The sequence below is a fragment of the Capricornis sumatraensis genome, chromosome 1 (assembly GCF_032405125.1).
Source record: "Capricornis sumatraensis isolate serow.1 chromosome 1, serow.2, whole genome shotgun sequence".
NCBI classification, from domain to species: domain Eukaryota; kingdom Metazoa; phylum Chordata; class Mammalia; order Artiodactyla; family Bovidae; genus Capricornis; species Capricornis sumatraensis.
The window spans coordinates 11,383,333-11,402,852 of record NC_091069.1 but is presented as its reverse complement, the minus strand read 5'-3'; the positions used below and the strand labels follow the sequence as shown (position 1 = coordinate 11,402,852).

At 53.3% G+C, this 19,520-nt stretch overlaps 1 protein-coding gene across 1 annotated transcript in view; it reads left to right on the top strand.

Annotated features, from left to right (window-relative positions):
* The first annotated feature begins 1,431 nt into the window (after positions 1-1,431).
* Positions 1,432-19,520, top strand: part of ADGRD2 (adhesion G protein-coupled receptor D2) — a 30,165-nt gene continuing 12,076 nt past the window's right edge. Inside the window, 18 exon segments of the mRNA XM_068966265.1 lie at positions 1,432-1,467; positions 2,023-2,086; positions 2,441-2,653; positions 2,986-3,627; positions 4,038-4,136; positions 4,491-4,576; positions 4,854-5,135; positions 6,324-6,435; positions 7,159-7,293; positions 7,766-7,889; positions 8,511-8,616; positions 15,538-15,557; positions 15,559-15,691; positions 17,099-17,202; positions 17,450-17,552; positions 17,860-18,013; positions 18,554-18,687; positions 18,775-18,890. Coding sequence (XP_068822366.1) covers positions 1,432-1,467; positions 2,023-2,086; positions 2,441-2,653; positions 2,986-3,627; positions 4,038-4,136; positions 4,491-4,576; positions 4,854-5,135; positions 6,324-6,435; positions 7,159-7,293; positions 7,766-7,889; positions 8,511-8,616; positions 15,538-15,557; positions 15,559-15,691; positions 17,099-17,202; positions 17,450-17,552; positions 17,860-18,013; positions 18,554-18,687; positions 18,775-18,890 — 2,663 coding nt within the window.

The window sequence follows — 19,520 nt, the reverse complement described above, 5'->3', positions numbered from 1 at the left end:
AGCTCGCCGACGCCAAACTCTGGTCCCCGAGACCTCGCAGAGGTTGAGCCGATCCCAGGCACTAGGCGAAGCCGGTGAGGACCCGGGCTGTGAACAGGGACGGGATCAGCACGGGTGAAGGGGAGCCCTTTGCGCTGCGCCCTCCCGGGGCCCATCAGCCTACGAGGGATTCCCCGCTAGCCTCTTGTGAAGAAGGGACGTGCAGTGGGGAGACCAAACTTCGCCTCTCTTTTGAGTACCAACGAGTGTTCGGTGAGCAAGGAAGGGGGGTGCCAGGGAGTTTGTGGGGACAAACAGGGACAGATGTGAACAGAGGGGCGGGCAGTCAGCAGTTATTGAGTCACACTGTGTGCCCGGGCCAGACTCTTAAAATTCCCCAGCGACTTGGGGTTAGGAGTGGGTTCCTGGGGGACACAAGTGCTGTTTAAAAGAGGGGAGGAAAGTGACAATAAGTTTGGTGCTTTTCAGAGTCCCAAAAGTGTGACGCTCCGTGTCCTCCCGGGCTGGGGTTTAATTTTCATGCTTATAGAGTTTATCTGGGAAAGGAGAAAGGGAACGAATTATCATTGGTGATGGCTCTAGACATCCCGGTGACCTGAGGCCGAATGGTGGGACCCAGTGGGGTGTTACTTCACTTCCAGTGTTTTCTGAGACCATTTGTGCCTGGCAGGGCTCTTTCAGACCTGAACCCCGCCCCCATCCCCACTAACCCTAACCCCAAATCACCTGTGATTAGGGCCTCCTCAGCTAACTACAGCGCCTGGAGGTGGCAGGTCTGCCGCAGGTGCTGGGTGGATGGAGTGACGGCGAGCTGATTTGTAGATGGTGTCTCCGAGGGAATGGGAGGCCAGTCTGGGAAGGAGGGACAGCGTGGCCAAAGGTCTGGAGAAGGGATGCGGCTTGGGGAAATGGGAGCAGCGTGGGGAGCAAGGGAAAGGTGGCAGTGTGGGGAAATGATGAAAGCCAGGGAGCTCAGCAGAAGCCTGATTGCACAGAGCCTTGAATGGCAGGCTGGGAAGTGCGAAGAACACAAGGAAACCTACAGGGTCGGGGGCCCACTCTCCCTCCCTCCCCTCCCACCTCAGGAGACCCTGCACTTGGTTTCCATCCCTCTCCAGCCAGGGGGCTGTTGCTGTCCCCACCCCTCCTCCCCACCAGCTCACCAGGGCTACAGTGTTTCCCAGCTGCAGGCCTGGAAGAGGCTCCTGGAGACCATTGCTTTTGTGCAAGTAAATGTCATCCCTCCTGGGGGGCCATCCCATCCTGGGCTTCCAGCCCAGTAGGGCCTGGGAGCCAAACAAGGGGCAAGAAGACAGAGTGGGTAGCACAGCAAGGTGGGACGCTGAGCTGCCTTCCTGTGCTTTTTCCCTCCTCAGTCTACACGCCTGTGATCTCTGCTGTTCCTCACCTGCTCCTCCTGCTAGATCCGGAATGGCCCCCTGGTGCTACTGCCTCCTAGCCTTCCTGGTACCTGAACTTCCGGGAGGCAGGGGGTGGAGGGGAGGAGGCCACGGGGACTCAGAGCTGCTAGGGTTCCAAGTGGCTGCCTCACATCAGGAGGTAACTGCAAAGGTTACACAAGCTAAGCCCCAGCACAGAACTAGAATAAAGCACCCACTAGATGCTAGGGCTTCCCTGGTGGTTCAGAATCCACATGCGATGCAGGAGACTCAGGCTCAATCTCTGGGTAGGAAAGATCCCCTAGAGAAGGGAATGGCAACCCACTCCAGTATTCTTGCCTGGAGAATTCCATGGACAGAGGAGCCTGGCAGGCTACGGTCCATAGCATTACAAAGAGCTGGACACGACTAAGTGACTAACACTTTCACTTTCACTGCAGATGCTAGGAATAGGCTCAGGGCAATGAAGTGACCTGCCTAAGATCACACTCTGGGTGAATCCAGGTCTGACTGTAGGGCCTGCAACCTCCACTGTTCCCTGCTGGAGCACACAGTAGGCCTTCAATAACAGTACATATGGGTGTGGGGATCTGACTCAGACCCCACCTGTCTTCTCTCTCAGATAAGGAGTCTCTCTGGGACCCCTTCCAACTCGCCAGGTGAATCAAGGAACCCTTGGGTCACAGGTTGGTATGAGGGATGCCCCAGAGAGGCTCTCCCCTCCCGCAGCTCAGCCAGCCCCTGGTCCATGTGCCACACTGGCCTGGAATGCAAAGGAAGGAGGATGCGCAGTTTAGCTCAGCCCCGCTATACCAAGCCCTGGGCTGAAAGCATCACTCATGTCCGTCTCATTCCTACCACTACACACATGACACAACAGACCCAGCAAGGGGAGAAAACTTGCTAGCATAGCCAGGGTACAGCCCCATCCAGCCCCAAATGTCTCCAAGCCCACTGTCCTTGGCTCTGTCACCCCACTCACCCCGCAAGGGTCAGATGCCCACACACTTCTCCCCATAGACCTTTCTCCCACCCTGCAGCTCCAGTGGCCCCTGGAGAGGTAGTGGAGACTGCAGATGAGGTGTGCAAGTTTCCAGGGCAGCGGCTGAACTGGTGGCAGGCCCAAGAGTCCTGTGAGCAGCGGTTGGGCCACCTGGTACTGCCACCCCCAGATCGGCTCCTCACTGCGCAGCTGCCTGACCCCATCTGGGTGGGCCAAAGAGAAGCCCCTCTGCAAAGACCCCCTCAGAGGCGTGAGTTTGGGCCTGGGCCTGGAAAGTAGAGGCTGGGGGGGAGGGTGGGGAGGGAGCTTTGGTGACCTCGAGATAGCAGCCCACTGTGACAGTCTTTGTGGTTTGAGCCCAGAGGAAGTCGAGTCGCAATCTCAGATTCCCTTGTCCTGGACTGACAGTAGAGGGTTTACCCGTGGGTTAGGAGCACTGGAGCCCCCATTTCTTCCTTCCCGAGGGAGGGAGGCACCTGAAGCTTAAGGGGGCGGGCTTTTCAGATGTGACAATGGGCTGTCAGAGGCGGGACGGTGTGTGCAGGTGGGAAAACTGAGGCGGAGGCCTGTGTATCCCCGCAGGCGCGCGCGCCACGGCTGCACTGATGTTCAGCGAGAGGTCCGCGGACCGGGCGGCTCGACTTCAGACGCCTCTGCCAGCGCTGGGGGCGCTGACAGCGTGCGCACACGTGCAGTGGGACGCCACCTCGTCCGACCCGGCAGCACTCTTCTCTCTGGCTGTGCCCACGCTGGCCAACGCGCTGCAGCTGCGAGCCTTCGCCGAGCTGGGCGGAGCCGTGCACGCTGCGCTGGTGGTGCGCGGGCATCACGCGCCCTTTCGCGCTGCCTTCCAAGCGGATGGCCGCTGGCACCACGTGTGCGTCATGTGGGAGCAGCCAGGCGGGCGCTGGGCGCTGTTCGCCGACGGGCGGCGACGCGCTGGGGCGCGGGGCCTGGGCGCCGGCCACCCGCTGCCACCTGGCGGCATCCTCGTGCTGGGCCAGGACCAGGACTCTCTGGGCGGTGGCTTCTCAGCGCGCGACGCCTTCAGCGGCAACCTCACCGACTTCCACCTGTGGGCACGCGCGCTGAGCCCCGCGCAAATGCACCGGGCACGGGCCTGCGCGCCGCCCCCCGGCGGCCTGCTTTTCCGCTGGGATCTGGGCGCCCTGGACGTCTCACCCTCGCTGCTGCCGCCGGTGTGGGTGCGGCTTCTCTGTCCGGGTACGGCCTGCCCCGCCTCCTGCCTGCCAGACCCCGCCCACCTTTGGCTCCACCCACCACCTCCTGGCTTCCCTACCAGACCCAGCCCACCTCTGCCAACCGGGCCACACCCAAGTTTGGCCACCCCCTCTCCAGGCTCCCAGTACCTACCTAGTACGTAGTCATAGCAGCCTGGAGGGACTCGCCCCGCCGCCCCCGCCCCCAACCCCACGGCCGCCTTGCTCCGCCCAGTGCTGGTTGCTACGCTCCTCTCTCTGGTCTCTCGTTCCCACGTCGCCTCCTAACTCCAGGATCGCGCTTCCTGGTGCTCCCTCAGGCGTGCAGGTGCCTTCAAGGCCCAAATGGGCTGTGGGTCATGGAGACGGTGGGGAGCCAGGAGGCGGCCCTGACACCTCTCCCACCCTGGCCAGTGCCCTCAGAGGAGTGCCCTACATGGGACCCAGCACCCCACACCGAGGGCTCTTTGCTCTGCCTGCAGCCGCTGCCCTTCCTCTGCTGCTACCGGACAGGTGCGCCGTCCGCCTCTGTTGAAGGGGACGCTGGGTATGGACCAGTGTAGGCTGAGAGGGGAGCAGTTGGCACAGCCTGGGAATTGGGAATCTTCTCAGCATCCTGGGGCCTCGGTGGAGTCTAGACCACAGATAAATGGGGCCATTCTGACCTGGGGACAAATTCCAGATTGTGGGATTCACCTCAAGCAGGTGTTTTTGCCATTCTGTACCTCAGTTTCCCCATCCAGGACACTTAAGTCTCCAGACACACCACCATCAATGTGCCCATCCTCTGCAGGCGGCACAGGGTGGATGGGGCACCTCTGGGGAGGAGGTTGCCCAGGGCTTAGTCTGGCATCCACTGCTTTGCAGAGAAGTACCGGCGGCTGCAGGACGCCCAGTCATGGCCTGGCCAGGATGTTATCAGCCGAGTCAATGCCTTGGCCAACGCCATTGTGGTGAGCCCCCGCCCAGGGGCACTTTGGGTGGCCTCTGTGAACCTCAGTGTCCTCATCTAGAAAGGGGACACCCACCTAATGTGTGTGCAGGAATTAGGATTGTTCATGTACCCATGCACTCTGAGAGCTGGGGGCCCATGAGTAGTTAGATCTGTGCCCACCAAGAAGACAGGCAGAGACCAAGCATAGGCCCTGGTGCTGGGCAGGGGTAGGGGGACGGTGGAGGCATCCCCTTATGACAGCGAGACCCACCATCAGGGGCTCCTCTGCCCCACAGCTCCTTCCTGACCCTCTCTCTGAAGCCCACGGAGACCTGTCCCTGATGGAGGCCGCCCGCTTCCTGAGAATCCTGGAGGGAGTCCTGGCAAAGGAGGCGGCTCCACTGGGGCCAGCAGCACTGCTGGCTGTCCTGCGCTTTCTGAAAAGAGTGGCTGCCCTGGGGACGTGGGAGCCAGAGCCCGCGACAGGGTCCTGGGAGCAGCTGGGCCAGGCCGTCATGTCTGTGGCCAGCCGGGTCCTGGAGGAGCCGCTGGCTGGCGTGTGGCTGTCAGTCAGTGAGGTGAGGCTGGCAGGGCTGGGTGCCACAGGGGCCTGGGCTCTGGTTCCTACCTTGTCACCCATTTGTGTAGCCGTGGGCAAGTCAGCACCCATCTCCGAGCTCCATTTTGCCATCCATCTGGAGAAGCTCTTCATTTTTCTGTTTTATAAGTTGAACTTCCACAAACAACTGCTCTTGAACAACAGCTTCTGCAATTAAAAATTAAGAACCACTAATCAACAAGGGCCTCCCATATCCAGCAATCACTGACCACCTTAAGTGGGAGGTCCTCTATACTAAGTGTTCAGCCATGGAGAAGAGAAGAGACAGATGGAAATCCCGTCGTGGCAGAAGTGGCTGTAGACCTGGGAATTATCAGCTCAGAGAAGGGAGAAAACACGGGGTCGTGAACATTGCCTTGATTGTTCTGGGGCTTCAGAGGCAGGCATGGTCCCCTGTGACCTCAGAACAGAACCGAAACCTGGGTTTGAGGGTGGGGTAGGGATGGCCCAACCAAGGAGGCTGATTCTGTGGGATGTTCACCTCTCCAGGTGGTGCTCCCCATCCTGGGGAGGGTGTAACCCCACATTTTTCTGGGGATCTGAGACACTGTGGCAGACTGGGGCAAACTGGACTCTGAACCTCAGGTTTCTTCCCTGGAAAATGGAGATGATCATACCTGCCTTGCTTAGGCAATGGAGAGGAGCAGGTGTAAATCAGGTGACTTGCCCAGCACAGAGGGGGGGGTCCCAGCCATGCATGATCCCCATCCCTGCTCTGTCCTCACCACCACCATCCACCAACACCCCTCCCCATGGCTTTCTTTTGGAAGCTAAAACTTGAGCACCTGTTATAGGTCCAACACCGAGTCAGACCAAAGAAGCAAAAGGCATGGCTCTGCCTTCTGAGTGTGCCCATTGGCAAGCAACCTGCCAGCAGGCAGAGAGCACTGTGGGGCCTTCAGTTTGAGTCAAGGACAGCGTGGCTTAGGACCAGGTTGGAGAAGCCAGAGAAGGTTCATCAGGCAGGCCTCAAATGTCAGTCTGAGGATCTAGGACTTGATCCTGGACGCCCTCAAGCGGAGCCTCTGAGGGTCCAGGGCAGGTGGGCCACCTCCCAGGTCCGTGAAAACATGTTAACCCCAGCGGTCAGGGCAGGCAGCAGTGGGGTGGGGAGTGTGAGAGGGGCTGAGCTGCGGCCTCCTCCCAGGTGGTTGGCGGACCCATGGCCTTGGTGGCGAGTGTGCAGCGCCTGGCACCCCTACTGAACTCTGTGCTGACCTCCGAGCGGCCTCGAATGCACCTCCAGCACCGCCATGCTGGTGAGCCTGCCCCAACCTGTCCCACACAGCTGGGCTGCGCGTGGGACCTGGGTTCAGACATCCTCCTCAGCCCTGATCACTGGGAGTTCTCTGACTCCCACAGATACTCCTTTCTGTTCCTGCCCTGGCCCATGCTGTGCCCTCCATCCAGAATACTCTCTCTCGATCTCCTAGCAAACTCCTATACATCCTTCAGAACCCTGCTCGAGCATCAGCTCTGCTAGGAAGCCTTCCCCAGTTTTAGCTTTCTCCCAACAGTCAGTTCCTCTCTCCTCTGTTACCCTGGTGTTTTGAACATATCTTTTGTTGCTTTTGTGGCAATTAATATGATTCAGCCTGAAGCTCCCTGAGTGCCAGGGCTGTTTCTGAGTCACTTCTGCATCTCAGGACCAGACTCAGTGAATGTTTGTATAACAGATTGAGTGGGCAAGCACTGACAGTGGAACATCAGGCAAAACTTGGGTCTTTCAGGGGCCCAGCGGTTTCTGGTGGCTCACTGATATTCAGGGTCTGCCCCCCAGGGACTCCCCCTTCTCACTCACCCTGTCCCCCTGGACTTGGAAATGTCAGATTTACCTTGGGCAAGTTGCTGAGCCACCATCCAGGAATGGTGGCCTCCTGGATGTGTGGCAGGGAGAGGGGAAGCAGACCCTGCCAGCTGGGCCAGCCCAGCATGAACACCTGCCTCCTGAGGTCCAGCCACTCAGCCCTGTTTGACCCCAGGCCTGGAGGTGAGGCGCCTACGCCTGAGGGAGGCCAGTACGGAGGGCTACGTGTTCACGGTGCCCGGCGGGCATCCAGAGGGGCCCGGCCACATCCGCATCCCCGCTGCTGAAGTGAGGCGGCTCCTTGGGAAAGGTGGGCAAGGGGGACAGGTGGTGGGACCCTCTGGTGTCTGGGTTAAACCTCAGCCCTCGGAGTTCCTAGCTCTGCTCTTCTGGATAAGTCACCGCAGCTTTCAGAGCTGTCTCCTCATCTGTAAGATTAGTACTCGCCTCATTGGGTTATTAGGAGCTTAAACACCTACCCCATAGTAGATGTTCACTTGATCTCCTCCCCTCAAACCGCAAGCAGTTTCCCTGGATGCCACCTGGGGTGGAGGATTAGGATAAGGGGCAAAGGGCTGTGGAGCTGCCAGCTTAAGCACATCAACTATAGCTGGTTGAAATTCTGGTTCTGCCCACTTCTTAACTGATCTCTGGGAGGTCATTTAACCTCTATGAGCCTTGGTTTCCCTGTTTGTAAAGTGGGCAGAGCTTTTCCCTCGGGACCAACCTGTGGTGTCTGCTCAGTCACTGGGTGGGTCTCAGGCCTCCTCCTGTTCATCCAGGCCTCTCTGGAGTCACCATGATCCACAGCTGGTTCAGCTCGAGTGTCTTCCAGCACACACTGGGGGCCCCTGGCCAGGAGCCGTGGGCCCCTGACAGTCCTGAAGAAACAAGCGGAATGCAGAGGTGGGTCCCCCCTAGTAGGCTGCTGAGGGCCTGGATCTCCTTCCCAGGGAAGGCCAGGCCTCCGTCCCCTCCCAGAACCCACCCCCATTCTGGTGGGCAAATCTGCCTTTGGTAGCCCAGGGCCAAACCTGCTCACCCCCGACACACACAGATTTCTGGGCCTGGCAAAGATGTGCTGGTGGGAACATGGCTCGACTCCTGCCTGGGGTCCCAGCTCCAGTGTTGAGTCTCAGGGAGGTAATAGAAAATGAAAATGTTAGTCACTCAGTACTATTTTGACTCTTTGCGACCCTGTGGACTGTAGCCCATCAGGCTCTGTCCATGGAGTTTTCCAGGCAAGAATATTGGAGTGGGTTGCCATTTCCTCCTCCAGGGGATCTTCCTGACTCAGGGTTCGAACCCGGGCGGGTCTCCTGCATCGCGGGCAGATTCTTTCCCATCTGAGCCACCAGGGCAGCCAAACTGCCAGCAAAAATGGAACCCAGGTGCCCTAATTCCCCACACAGGGCTTTTGCTAATGTTTCTTTGGACTTAGGGGTATCATCTTTGATGACCTCAGCCACATGTGACCTCTCCCCCACAGACACCTGGTGCCCTTAAAAGCTCCCTTTCTCCTCACAGATTCCTAAGCACCGAGGTGGGGTCAGCCATCATCTCCTCTGAAGTGTGGGATGAAACTGGGGAGGCCAACACAGCTGTGACCTTTCACCTGCAACACCAGGCCCAGGTACTGTGTGGTCCTTCTGGGAAACAGCCACGTGGGACAGTTATCCTGGTTTGGTGCCCCCTCCCCCCCCCACACACACATCCCAATATTTGTTCACTGGAGAACCAAGGTCTAAAACTGTTCAAGAAAAATACACATCCACAAGCCATCCCATTGTCTTTGAGAGAGGGGGAAGGGAAGTAATGCATTGCATGCTTACTTTATGGCAGATGCCTTAAATAAGCAGCATTCATTTAATCTTCCAACTGTCCATTCCACAAACATGAGCTTAGGGAAGCTGGTGTGCCTGGTGCAGAGCTGGGATTTTGTTATAGTGTTTAAGTGGCAGAGCTGGGGTTTTGTTATAGTTCTTCATGACTGAAAAACCTGGTGGTTCTCATCAGATCATACAAGGAGATGTGAGAGCCCCACCTTGCAGTGTGTTTTGTAAGCATGAAAGTAACCTGAATGTCCATCAACAGGGGACTACTTTAAAAGCCTTGTAGGGACTTTCCCAGATGTCCAGCGGCTGAGACTCAGAACTTCCACTTCAGGGGGCACAGGTTTCATCCTGAGTTGGCGAGCTAAGATCCTGCATGCCACGCAGTGTGCCCCCTTCCCCAACAAAAAAGCCTTGTAGAGCTACACAATAAAATATCAGCTGAGGTTATGTAAGGAATGGGGTATTTTGCTATAAATTGACATGGAAATATCAGCAGGACATGTCATTTAATTCATTACATGTAAAACACAAATTCCTTCTTGCTTCTGAAACTTTAGAGCATTTCAGGGATAGTTAGAGTCTGCTTTCCCCAAAACCACCAATCCTGGACACATGTGCCCGCACACTCACACACACACACACACACACACACACACACACACACAAATACACTCATACACTACACCTTATGTCTTTTGTATATCATCTCAAGACTTCTTAAAAAATCAATCTGATTAAAGTACATAAATCTACATATACTAAACCATCCATTTTAAGTGCACAATGTGATCAGTTTTGCCCAGTGAATATACTCATGTACTACTGCCCCTAGTCAAGATACATAACCTGTCCACCTTTCCCAAAGGCTACTTCAAGCTCCTTCCCCGTCAGCCTTCCCCGCTCTGACTTTCCTAAAGTGTCTGTCTGTCTTTCCTAAAGTGTCATATAAAAGGAACCAAATAATGTGTACTGTAGTCTGGCTTCTTTTGTTCAAATGTTGGTTTTGAGTATCATCTATGTTGTCACCTGTTGTTCATTATAATTGTTTTGTACTGACATTTCATTGTGGTTCTAAGTTGCAATTTCTTGAAGATCAATGATTTTGAGCATCATTTCATACATTTATCAGGCATTCATATATCTTCCTCTGTTAAATATAAGTTCAAATCTCTTCCCCAGTTTTCATTCATTTTTTTTAATTAAAAAGTTTTTTGAGATGTCATTGGGCTTTTTTAAAAATAGGAAATATTCTTTATTTTTTTCCAAAAATGTTTACATTAGCCTGCTATTTGCTTTTCTGATTACTGACATTTCTCCATGCAAACCACATAGATCCTCTCTCTTTTAATTTTATTGTTGTGCTCCCTTCACCCTTTTCTCCCTGCCCCTTCTCCACCTGTGCTGGCAACCAATCTGTTCTCTGTATTTTATGATCCTGACTTTCTTGGTATAGAGTCCCCATATAAGTGAGATCATAGATATTTGTCTTTCTCTGTCTGACTTATTTCATTTAACATAATGGCCTCAAGGTCCATCATATTGTTGCAAATGGCAAGATTTCATTCTTTTTATGGCTGAATAATATTCTGTTTTATATACGTGTGCATGCAGGTAAGACCTAAATCAAATCCCTTACGATTATACAGTGGCAGTGACAAATAGATTCAAGGGATTAGATCTGATAGACAGAGTGCCTAAAGAATTATGGACGGAGGTTCATGACATTGTATAGGAGGCAGTGATCAAGACCATCCCCAAGGAAAAGAAATGCAAAAAAGGGAAGGAAGAAGCAAGAGAGTTCCAGAAAAACATCTACTTCTGCTTAATTGACTACACCAAAGCCTTTGACTGTGTGGATCACAACAAACTGTGGAAAATTCTGAAGGAGATGGGAGTACCAGACCACTTGACCTGCCTCCTGAGAAATCTGTATGCAGGTCAAGAAGCAACAGATAGAACTGGACATGGAACAACAGACCGGTTCTAAATCAGGAAAGGAGTACATCAAGGCTATATATTGTCACTCTGCTTATTTAACTTATATGCAGAGTACGTCAAGAGAAAAGCTGGGCTGGATGAAGCACAAGCTGGAATCAAGATTTCCGGGAGAAATATCAGTAACCTCAGATATGCAGCTAACACTACCCTTATGGCAGAAAGTGAAGAAGAACTAAAGAGCCTCTTGATGAAAGTGAAAGAGAAGAGTGAAAAAGTTGGCTTAAAACTCAACATTCAGAAAATTAAGATCATGGCATCCAGTCCCATCACTTCATGGCAAATAGATGGGGAAACAGTGGAAACAGTGACAGATTTTATTTTGGCGGGCTCCAAAATCACTGCAGATGGTGACTGCAGCCATGAAATAAAAGATGCTTGGTCCTTGGAAGAAAAGTTATAACCAATCTAGACAGCATATTAAAAAGCAGAGACATTATTTTGCCAACAAATGTCCATCTAGTCAAAGCTTTGGTTTTTCTAGTAGTCATGTAAGGATGTGAGATTTGGACTAGAAAGAAACCTGAGCACTGAAGAATTGATGCTTTTGAACTGTGGTGTTGGAGAAGACTCTTGAGAGTCCCTTGGACTGCAAAGAGATCCAACCAGTCCATCCTAAAGGAAATCAGTCCTGAATATTCATTGAAAGGACTTATGCTGAAGCTGAAACTCCAGTACTTTGGCTACCTGATGTGAAGAGCTGACTCATTTGAAAAGACCCTGATGCTGGGAAAGATTGAAGGCGGGAAAGGAGACAAGAGGATGAGATGGTTGTTGAATGGCATCACCAACTTGGTGGACATGAGTTTGAGTCAGCTTTGGGATATGGTGACAGACAGGGAAGCCTGGCATACTGCACTCCATGGGGTCGCAAAGAGTTGGACACAAGTAAGCGACTGAACTGAACTGAATATTCTGTTTTATATATATATATATGCATGCGTGCATGCTAAGTCACTTTAGTCATATCCAACTCTGTGTGACCCTATAGACTGTAGCATGCCAGGCTCCTCTGTCTATGGGGATTCTCTAGGCAAGAATACTGGAGTGGGTTGCCATACCCTCCTCCAGGGGATCTTCCCAATCCAGAGATCAAACCCAGGCCTCCCGCATTACAGGCAGATTCTTTATCAGCTGCTTTCAGGGAAGCCGATCTCTCTCTCTCTCTCTCTATATATATATATATATATACACACATACACACACACACACCACAGTTTCTTCATTCATTCATTCATCAATGGACACAGGTTGTTTCCTGTGTCCTGTTATCTTTGCTCTAGAAAATAATGCTGCAGTGAACATGGAGATGCATATGTTAATATATTTTCCTTTTAAAAAACTTTTTATTTTGTGTTGAGGTGTAGCTGATTAACAATGTTGTGATAGTTTCAGGAGAACAGCGAAGGGGCTCAGCCATACATATACATGTATCCACTCTCTCCCAAACTCCCCTCCCATCTAGGCTGCCACATAACATTGAGCAGAGTTTCATGTGCTGTACAGCAGGTCTCTGTTGCTTACCCACCCTAAATATAGCAGAGTCATATATCATTTCTGAGTTAAGATTTTCATTTTCTTTGGGTATATATAGGAGTGGAATTGCTGGATCATAAGGCAGTTTTATTTTTAATTTTTAGAGGAACCACTATACTGCTTTCATAGTGGCTGCACCAATTTACATTCTCACCAACAGTGTACGAGGGTTCCCTTTTCTCCATTTCCTTGGCAACGCATGTTATTTCTTGGGTTTTGGGTAATAGCCATCTTAACAGATGTGAGGAGCTATCTCATTGTAGTTTTGCATTTTCCTTATGATCAATGATGTTGAGCATCTTTTCATGTACTCATTGTCAGTCTGTATGTCTTCTGCCTGTGTTTAACTGGATAGTTTAGGCTTTTAAATATTTTTGCTATGACAAGGAACTTACCATCTATGTTTTTTTTCTAGCAGTTTTATGGGTTCATGTCTTAAATTCAAGTCTAGTTCAGTGTTGAGTTAATTTTTGTGTATGGTATAAGACAGTAGTCAAGTTTTATTCTTTTGCCTGAAGTGAAGTGAAAGTCGTTCAGTCGTGTCCGACTCTTTGTAACCCCATGGACTGTATATATTCTGCCCTGAATTCTCCAGGGCAGAATACTGGAGTGGGTAGCCTTTCCCTTCTCCAGGGGATCTTCTCAACCCAGGGGTCGAACCCAGATCTCCCACATTGCGGGCAGATTCTTTACCAGCTGAGCCACAAGGGAAGCCCAAAATACTGAAATGGGCAGTATTCTTTTGCCTGTGGCTGTCCAGTTCTCCCAGCATCACTTGTTGAAGAGACTGTTCTTTTACCATTATATATCCATGCCTCCTTTGTCATAAACTAATTGACACAGAGGTTTCTTTCTGAGCTCTCTCTTCTGTTCCATTGATCTATGTGTCTGTTTTTATGCCAATCTCATAATTTCTATATCTTTGTAATACTGTTTGAAATCAGTGAGCATGATGCCTCCAGCTTTGTTCTTCTTCAATTTTTAAATTATTTGTATTACTATTGAATTGTAAGAATTCTTTATGCATTTTGGATATAAGTATTTTGTGAGCTATATGTTTTGTACATAATATCTCCTAGTCTGTGGATTGCTTTTCTTAACAGTATCTTTGAAAAATAAGTTTTAAATATGATGAAGTCCAGCTTATCAATTTTTCTTTTGCACGGCTTATGCTTTTTGCATCATGTCTAGGAAAACTTGCTTATCCCAAGGTCACAAAGATATTCTCAGAGGAGTTTACCACTTTAGCCTTTACATTTATGGCTTCATTTCAATTCATTTATAGATATTATGTTAGGTAGGGGTTGAACTTGATATTTTCCCATATAGACATATTTTGCCATATCCCATTCCAACACCATTTGTTGAAAAGATTATTCTTTCTCCTTGAATTATCCTGTCACCTTTTTGAAAATCAATTGTTCATATATGTGTAAGTCTATTTCTGGGCTCTGTATGCTATTCCCTAGACCTACACACTAACCCTATATGTCCTGATTGATGTATCTGTATGGTAAGCCTTGAAATCAGTTAATGTAGTCCTCCAACTTTGTACTTCCTTTTCAAAACTGCTTTGGCTGGCCTAGGGTCTTCACATTGCTGTATACTTTTTAGAATCAGGGGGCTTCCCTGGCAACAGTTAAGAATGCACACTTCCACTGGAGAGGGCAGAAGTGATCTCTGGTCAGGGAAGTAAGGTCCTGCATGCCATGTGGCACAGCCAAAAAAACTTTTTTTAGAATCAGCTTGTAAATGTCTATGGAAAAACCTGCTGGGATTTTGATTGGGATTGCACTGAATCTCCCAAATTGAAGTAAGATGATGAAAGAGCATCTTAACAATGAGTCTTCCAATCCTTGATCAAGGTGTATCGCTGAGTTTATTTAGATTTTCTTGCATTTTTCTCAGAAGTGCTATCTAGTTGTCAGTGTGCGGGTCTTGAAGGTTTTCTGTTAAATATACTTAGACATACTTCTAGGTTGTACGGGCTTCCCAGGTGACTCAGCAGTAAAGTATCCGCCAGCAAATGCAGGAGACGTAGGTTCCATGCCTGGGTCAGGAATATCCCCTGGAGGAGGAAATGGCAACCCACTCTAGTATTCTTACCTGGAGAATCCCATGGACAGAGAAGCCTGGCAGGCTACAGTCCATGGGGTCGCAAAGAGTAGGACGTGACTTAAAGACTGAGCATGCATGCACCACTAAGTGGTAGAGGGTTTCTGATGTTTTTGTAAATGGTATTGTTTTCTTAATTCTACTTTAAATTGTTCATTATAAGTTTATAGTAATGCAATTGATTTCTATATAAAGATACTGTATCCTGCAGCTTTGCTAAACTCACAATACTTCTGGAGACCCTCTTACAGAATCCCCAAAGGATGGACATTTAGTTCATGCCTAGGATTTTGATATTAACCATAATGCCAGCCTGCAACTCTACTCACTTCACCTTCTTTGTGCCTTCCCACTGGCATTTTTCTCCAACCCCTGCACCCACGATTTATGCTGGGCAACCCCCAGCCCCTCAAACACAGGAGGTCACATCTCCCTGCGTCCACTGATCTCTCTCCTTGCCCACGTGCGCTCACATACCTGCCCTGTCCTTGTTGGCTGCCCTTAGGCCTTCCCTCCGAAGCTGGTGGAGCCTGTCTGTGCTTTCTGGAACTTAAGTATCAGGTGAGTTTCCAAGTTCTTTAAATAAGGCATTAAAAAAATAAAAAAGACATCCCTCCCACTTGAGGATGAGGCAGGACTCAAGCAGGTTTTTAGCCTCCATTCATCAACTTCCTTGTGGGGGTGGTTCCAGGCCCCACTCAGCTGGGGATAAACTGGGGTGGGAGAACCTGTTACTCAGGAGGTAGTGAGCTCCCTGTCATAGGAGCTATGTAAGCCTACTCTACGGGCTTAGAGTAGGGAGAGACTCATCTGTGGAATGGGTGTCAGAGTTGATGATATATTCAAAACCAGGGAATGAAGGTCAGTCACTGTTGCTTAGTAATTAATGCAATTAATACTGATCACTGGTTTCAGCCCCATCCTCCCATTTCACAGATGGGAAACAGAGACCCAGGGAGGAGCAGTGACTTGCCCAAGGTCATATAACTGGATAGAGGCAGGGCAACGAGAGAGCCCAGGGTTTGTGGAAAGGCTTCCCCCTGCCCCCACCCCCATGTGTAGCCCATCTCAAGAGCCCTCTGTCCCCTATTCACCCCAAGCCCAGACTCAGGGGGCTCCTGGGCCACCACTGGCTGCTCCGTGACTGCCATGTACCAGGGCTCGACCGCCTGCTTCTGCAACCACAGCACCAACTTTGCCGTCCTGTTGCAGGTGTATGACGTCCAGGTGAGTGCTGGGGAGGGGGGAAGGGGAAGGTGATGTCAGGACCGAGTTTTAAAGGATAAACAATAGTTGAATAGAAAGGCATGCCAAGCAGAGGGCCACCTGAGCAAAGGCTGAGTCAAAGTTACTCAGTCGTGTCCGACTCTTTGCAACCCCTGGACTATACAGTCCATGGAATTTTCCAGGCCAGAATACTGAAGTGGGTAGCCTTTCCCTTCTCCAGGGGATCTTCTCAACCCAGGGCTAGAAACCAGGTCTCCCGCATTGCAGGTGGATTCTTTACTAGCTGAGCCACCAGGGAAGCACGCAGAGGCTACAAATGGCAGACCAGTTATGTTCTAGAACTTCGATGAGTCTGGGGCTTTCAGTGCAATGTCTGTGGTGGCGGGTGGTGGTAGGCAAGATCACACAGACCTGGAATGCCAGGCTCCTATGCTTGGATGGTGCTCCTGTTGCAGAGGATGTGTGGAAGGGGGTGAAGCATGTTTGCACGAGGGAGCCAGGGGTGCCAGGAGTGAGGCTGGGGTGGTGACAGAGGGGAAAGGAGAAGGGAGGGGCCTAGGAGAGGGGCCTAGGAGAAGGGAGGGGCCCTGGACCAGGGAGCATTAGGCAGACCAGGAGACTGGGCTGAGGGAGAGGGGGTCCAGGGCCACTAGAAGGTGAGGGACTCAGTTCTGCGGAGGCTCAGGTGGGCAATAGATTTGGGGGACCACAGGTCTGGGGTCCGTGGGGCCTGTGACCTAGTGCTCAGGGCAAGAGGGTCTCAGCTGGAAACAAGAGCTGATATGTAAAGCCGTGGCCGAGATGCAGTTGGACTTGAAGGAGCTTCGACCACGGCAGGCCTCTGATAGGTCCCAGCATTTATAGACTGCGGGTAGGGGAAGCCAGATTCCAGGAGGAGGCCAAGCAAGGTGGGCTGGCTGGAGCCAGAAAGGGACTCAGTGGTCACTCACCAAGAGGTTGAGTGAGATGGGCCTGAGCCCAGGAATGCTGGGGTCATTTGGCGGGTTGCGGAACACACTAGAAAAACATGCCATCTGATGCAGTTTTCCTGTAAAAACAGAGCGTGGACCTTTGACACATCGTAAGTAATTCGTGCCAGCTCTGTACTCCCGCTCAGCAGGTGGTCGTCACATGCTGTCTCCTCCCCACGGGTGTGTCGGCCCCTTGCCATCCAGTACTGAGAGATCGGTGAAAGCCGGCCCCTGCCCCAGCCCTGTTTAGGGAGCGCCAGCAGAGGAGGACAGGCAGATGCTCACTGTTAAGTGCCCGCTGTGTGCGGGCCTGTGGGTTGGGGGTGGGTATGGGGCGGTGGGTGTTGTTCTGGAAGTGGCCGGCGGGGCGGGTGAGGCCTGGTCCCGTCAGCACAGGGTGGCGGCGGGCTCCTGCGAGGTCTCTGTCCCTCCGCAGAGAGGCCCTGAGGAGGAGTCGCTGCTGAGGACGCTCTCGTTTGTGGGCTGTGGCGTGTCCTTCTGTACCCTCTCCACCACCTTCCTGCTCTTCCTGGCAGCTGGGTAAGGCGAGCTCACCACCTGCTGTGGCCCCCTGGACCCACCCCGCCCCTTGCCAGCCAGCCTCCACATCCCTCCTTGGGAGGGCATCCACCCTTGGTCCAGGTAGACCCCGCTCCAGGGCCCTCCCCTGGGGCTGTGGGCCCCTGCGGAGCCGCCCTCTCGGCCTGCATCAGCCAGCTCACCTGGACGCGGGTGGGGCTGGGGGTTGGTGGTGGTGTCCCCGTTACCACCTCCCCTGTCTGTCCAGGGTCCCCAAGTCAGAGCGGGCCACGGTCCACAAGAACCTCACCTTCTCCCTGGCCTCCGCCGAGGGCTTCCTCATGGCCAGCGAGTGGGCAAAGGCCAACAAGGTGCGCAACCATCAAGGGGGAGCTTGTGAGCTCAGGGATGGCTGGGCAAACACCTTCAGCCTTTTCTGGGTTGGCCCCTGCACTCCCCCCGTCCCGCCCCCCCGCCCCATGTCTGCACCCGGCTCCCTTTCCAGGGAGCTGTAAGGCCTAGAGAGGAAAAACCGAACGTTGGAGCTGGGCCCGGGGCGCTGCCCGGGAACCTCACCCACGCAAACTGCTTTGGGTTGGCAATGCCAGGCGTGGACAGGGGACCCAGGGTGCACACCCATAGCTGGCCTCAGTGGGGATGGCCCACCCTCCCGTCCAGGTGGCCTGCGTGGCCGTCACAGCTGCGATGCACCTTCTCTTTCTGGTCGCCTTCTTCTGGATGTTGGTGGAGGGGCTGCTGCTCTGGAGCAAGGTGGTGGCTGTGAGCATGCGCCCGGGCCCTCGGATGCCGCTCTACTACGCCACGGGCTGGGGTGAGGGCCCTCTGCCCCTCACTCTTGTTCTGTTCCCCTCGACCCTGCCTTGCATGGCCTCTGTTATGTCCAACACCCACCACCCCATGCCCACCACCGTCCCACACCCACCTTCTTCACCAGCACCCAGCCCCACCCGGCGCCCAGCACCCGAGTCTTGACACAAACTCAGCTCCATCAACCTCCAACTCTACCCAACTCCAGTTCTTAATCCTCCTCCACTTCAACCACCTCCTGGCCTCCAGCACCGCCTCCCTAATCTGGGACCAGCTAAGCCCATGACAGTCACCTGCCTCCAACTCTGCTGATTCTCAGCCCTAAGGCCTTGACTCTGTCTCAGCTCTTCCACTTCCCAGCCGCTCAGGGCTCCAGTGCCACCCACAAGTATCAAGCCTACCCAACCCCACTCCTGGATAACCCAGTGCCGCCAGGACACCCGCTACTGCGGGACGGCTGGGGGCTGCAGCTCGGGACGGGGGCTGGCTCCCAGGGAGGACAGAATGGGTGGCGTGGTCCTGAGGTCACTTCTTATTCCCCTAGGTGTGCCTGTGGCCATCGTGGCCATCACCCTGGCCATGTCCCCGCATGACTACGTGGCCACTGGGCACTGCTGGCTCAATGTGCACACAGACGCCATCTGGGCCTTTGTGGGGCCCGTGCTCTTCGTGCTGACTGTGAGCAGAGAGGCCCGGGGGTCCTGCTGGGGAGGGACAGGTCGGGGGAGGGGGAGCCCCTTCTGCGCTCTGACACCAGATCTCCAGGCCAACACCTGCATCCTGGTCCGTGTGGTGATTGTCACCGTGTCCAGTGCCCGCCGCCGTGCCCGCATGCTGAGCCCGCAGCCCTGCAGGCAGCAGCAGCTCAGGATCCAGATGTGGTGAGAGCCCAGCCTGGGGGAGTCAGAAAGAGGCGGGGGAGGCAGGTGTGAGCACGTGTGAGGCCAGGGTGGGCGTGTGTGTGGCCGTGTGCGCTCATGAGTGCAAGGCTATAGATGGGTGTGTGTGTGCAACATGTCCGTGCTGTGTGTGCACACGTGCTCATGCGTGTGGATGGTAATGGGGCCTGTGTGTGTATGAGGGGCGGTGTAGACACCAGCCACTGTCCTGGGGACTCACCATCCACAGAAGGCACTGCCTCTGGTGGAGACAGGTGGAGGCAACCCCTAAATGAGGCAGGCTCTAGAAGTTCAGGTTCAGAGTGAGAGTCTAGGTCTCCACCCCCGCTGGAACCCCATCACTCTATGGGACCATATCCTGCTGGAGGGGCCACCCCCCCAGACCCCAGGCCTTCCTCTTTGCCACTCTACCCTCTGCCAAGGGAAGGGCAACCCAAGCCAGTGGGGCCTTGAGAAGCATGGTCACCCCCCGGGGGGCCTTGAGGAGGGGGAAGAGGATCTGCCATGGGGCAGATCCATGCCCCTGGACCCACTGCCCAGGCCTCAGCCCTCCCCCTGGACAGCTGCCACTCCCTTCCCTTGAGCCAGGCTTGGGATGAGCCAGGCTTGGGA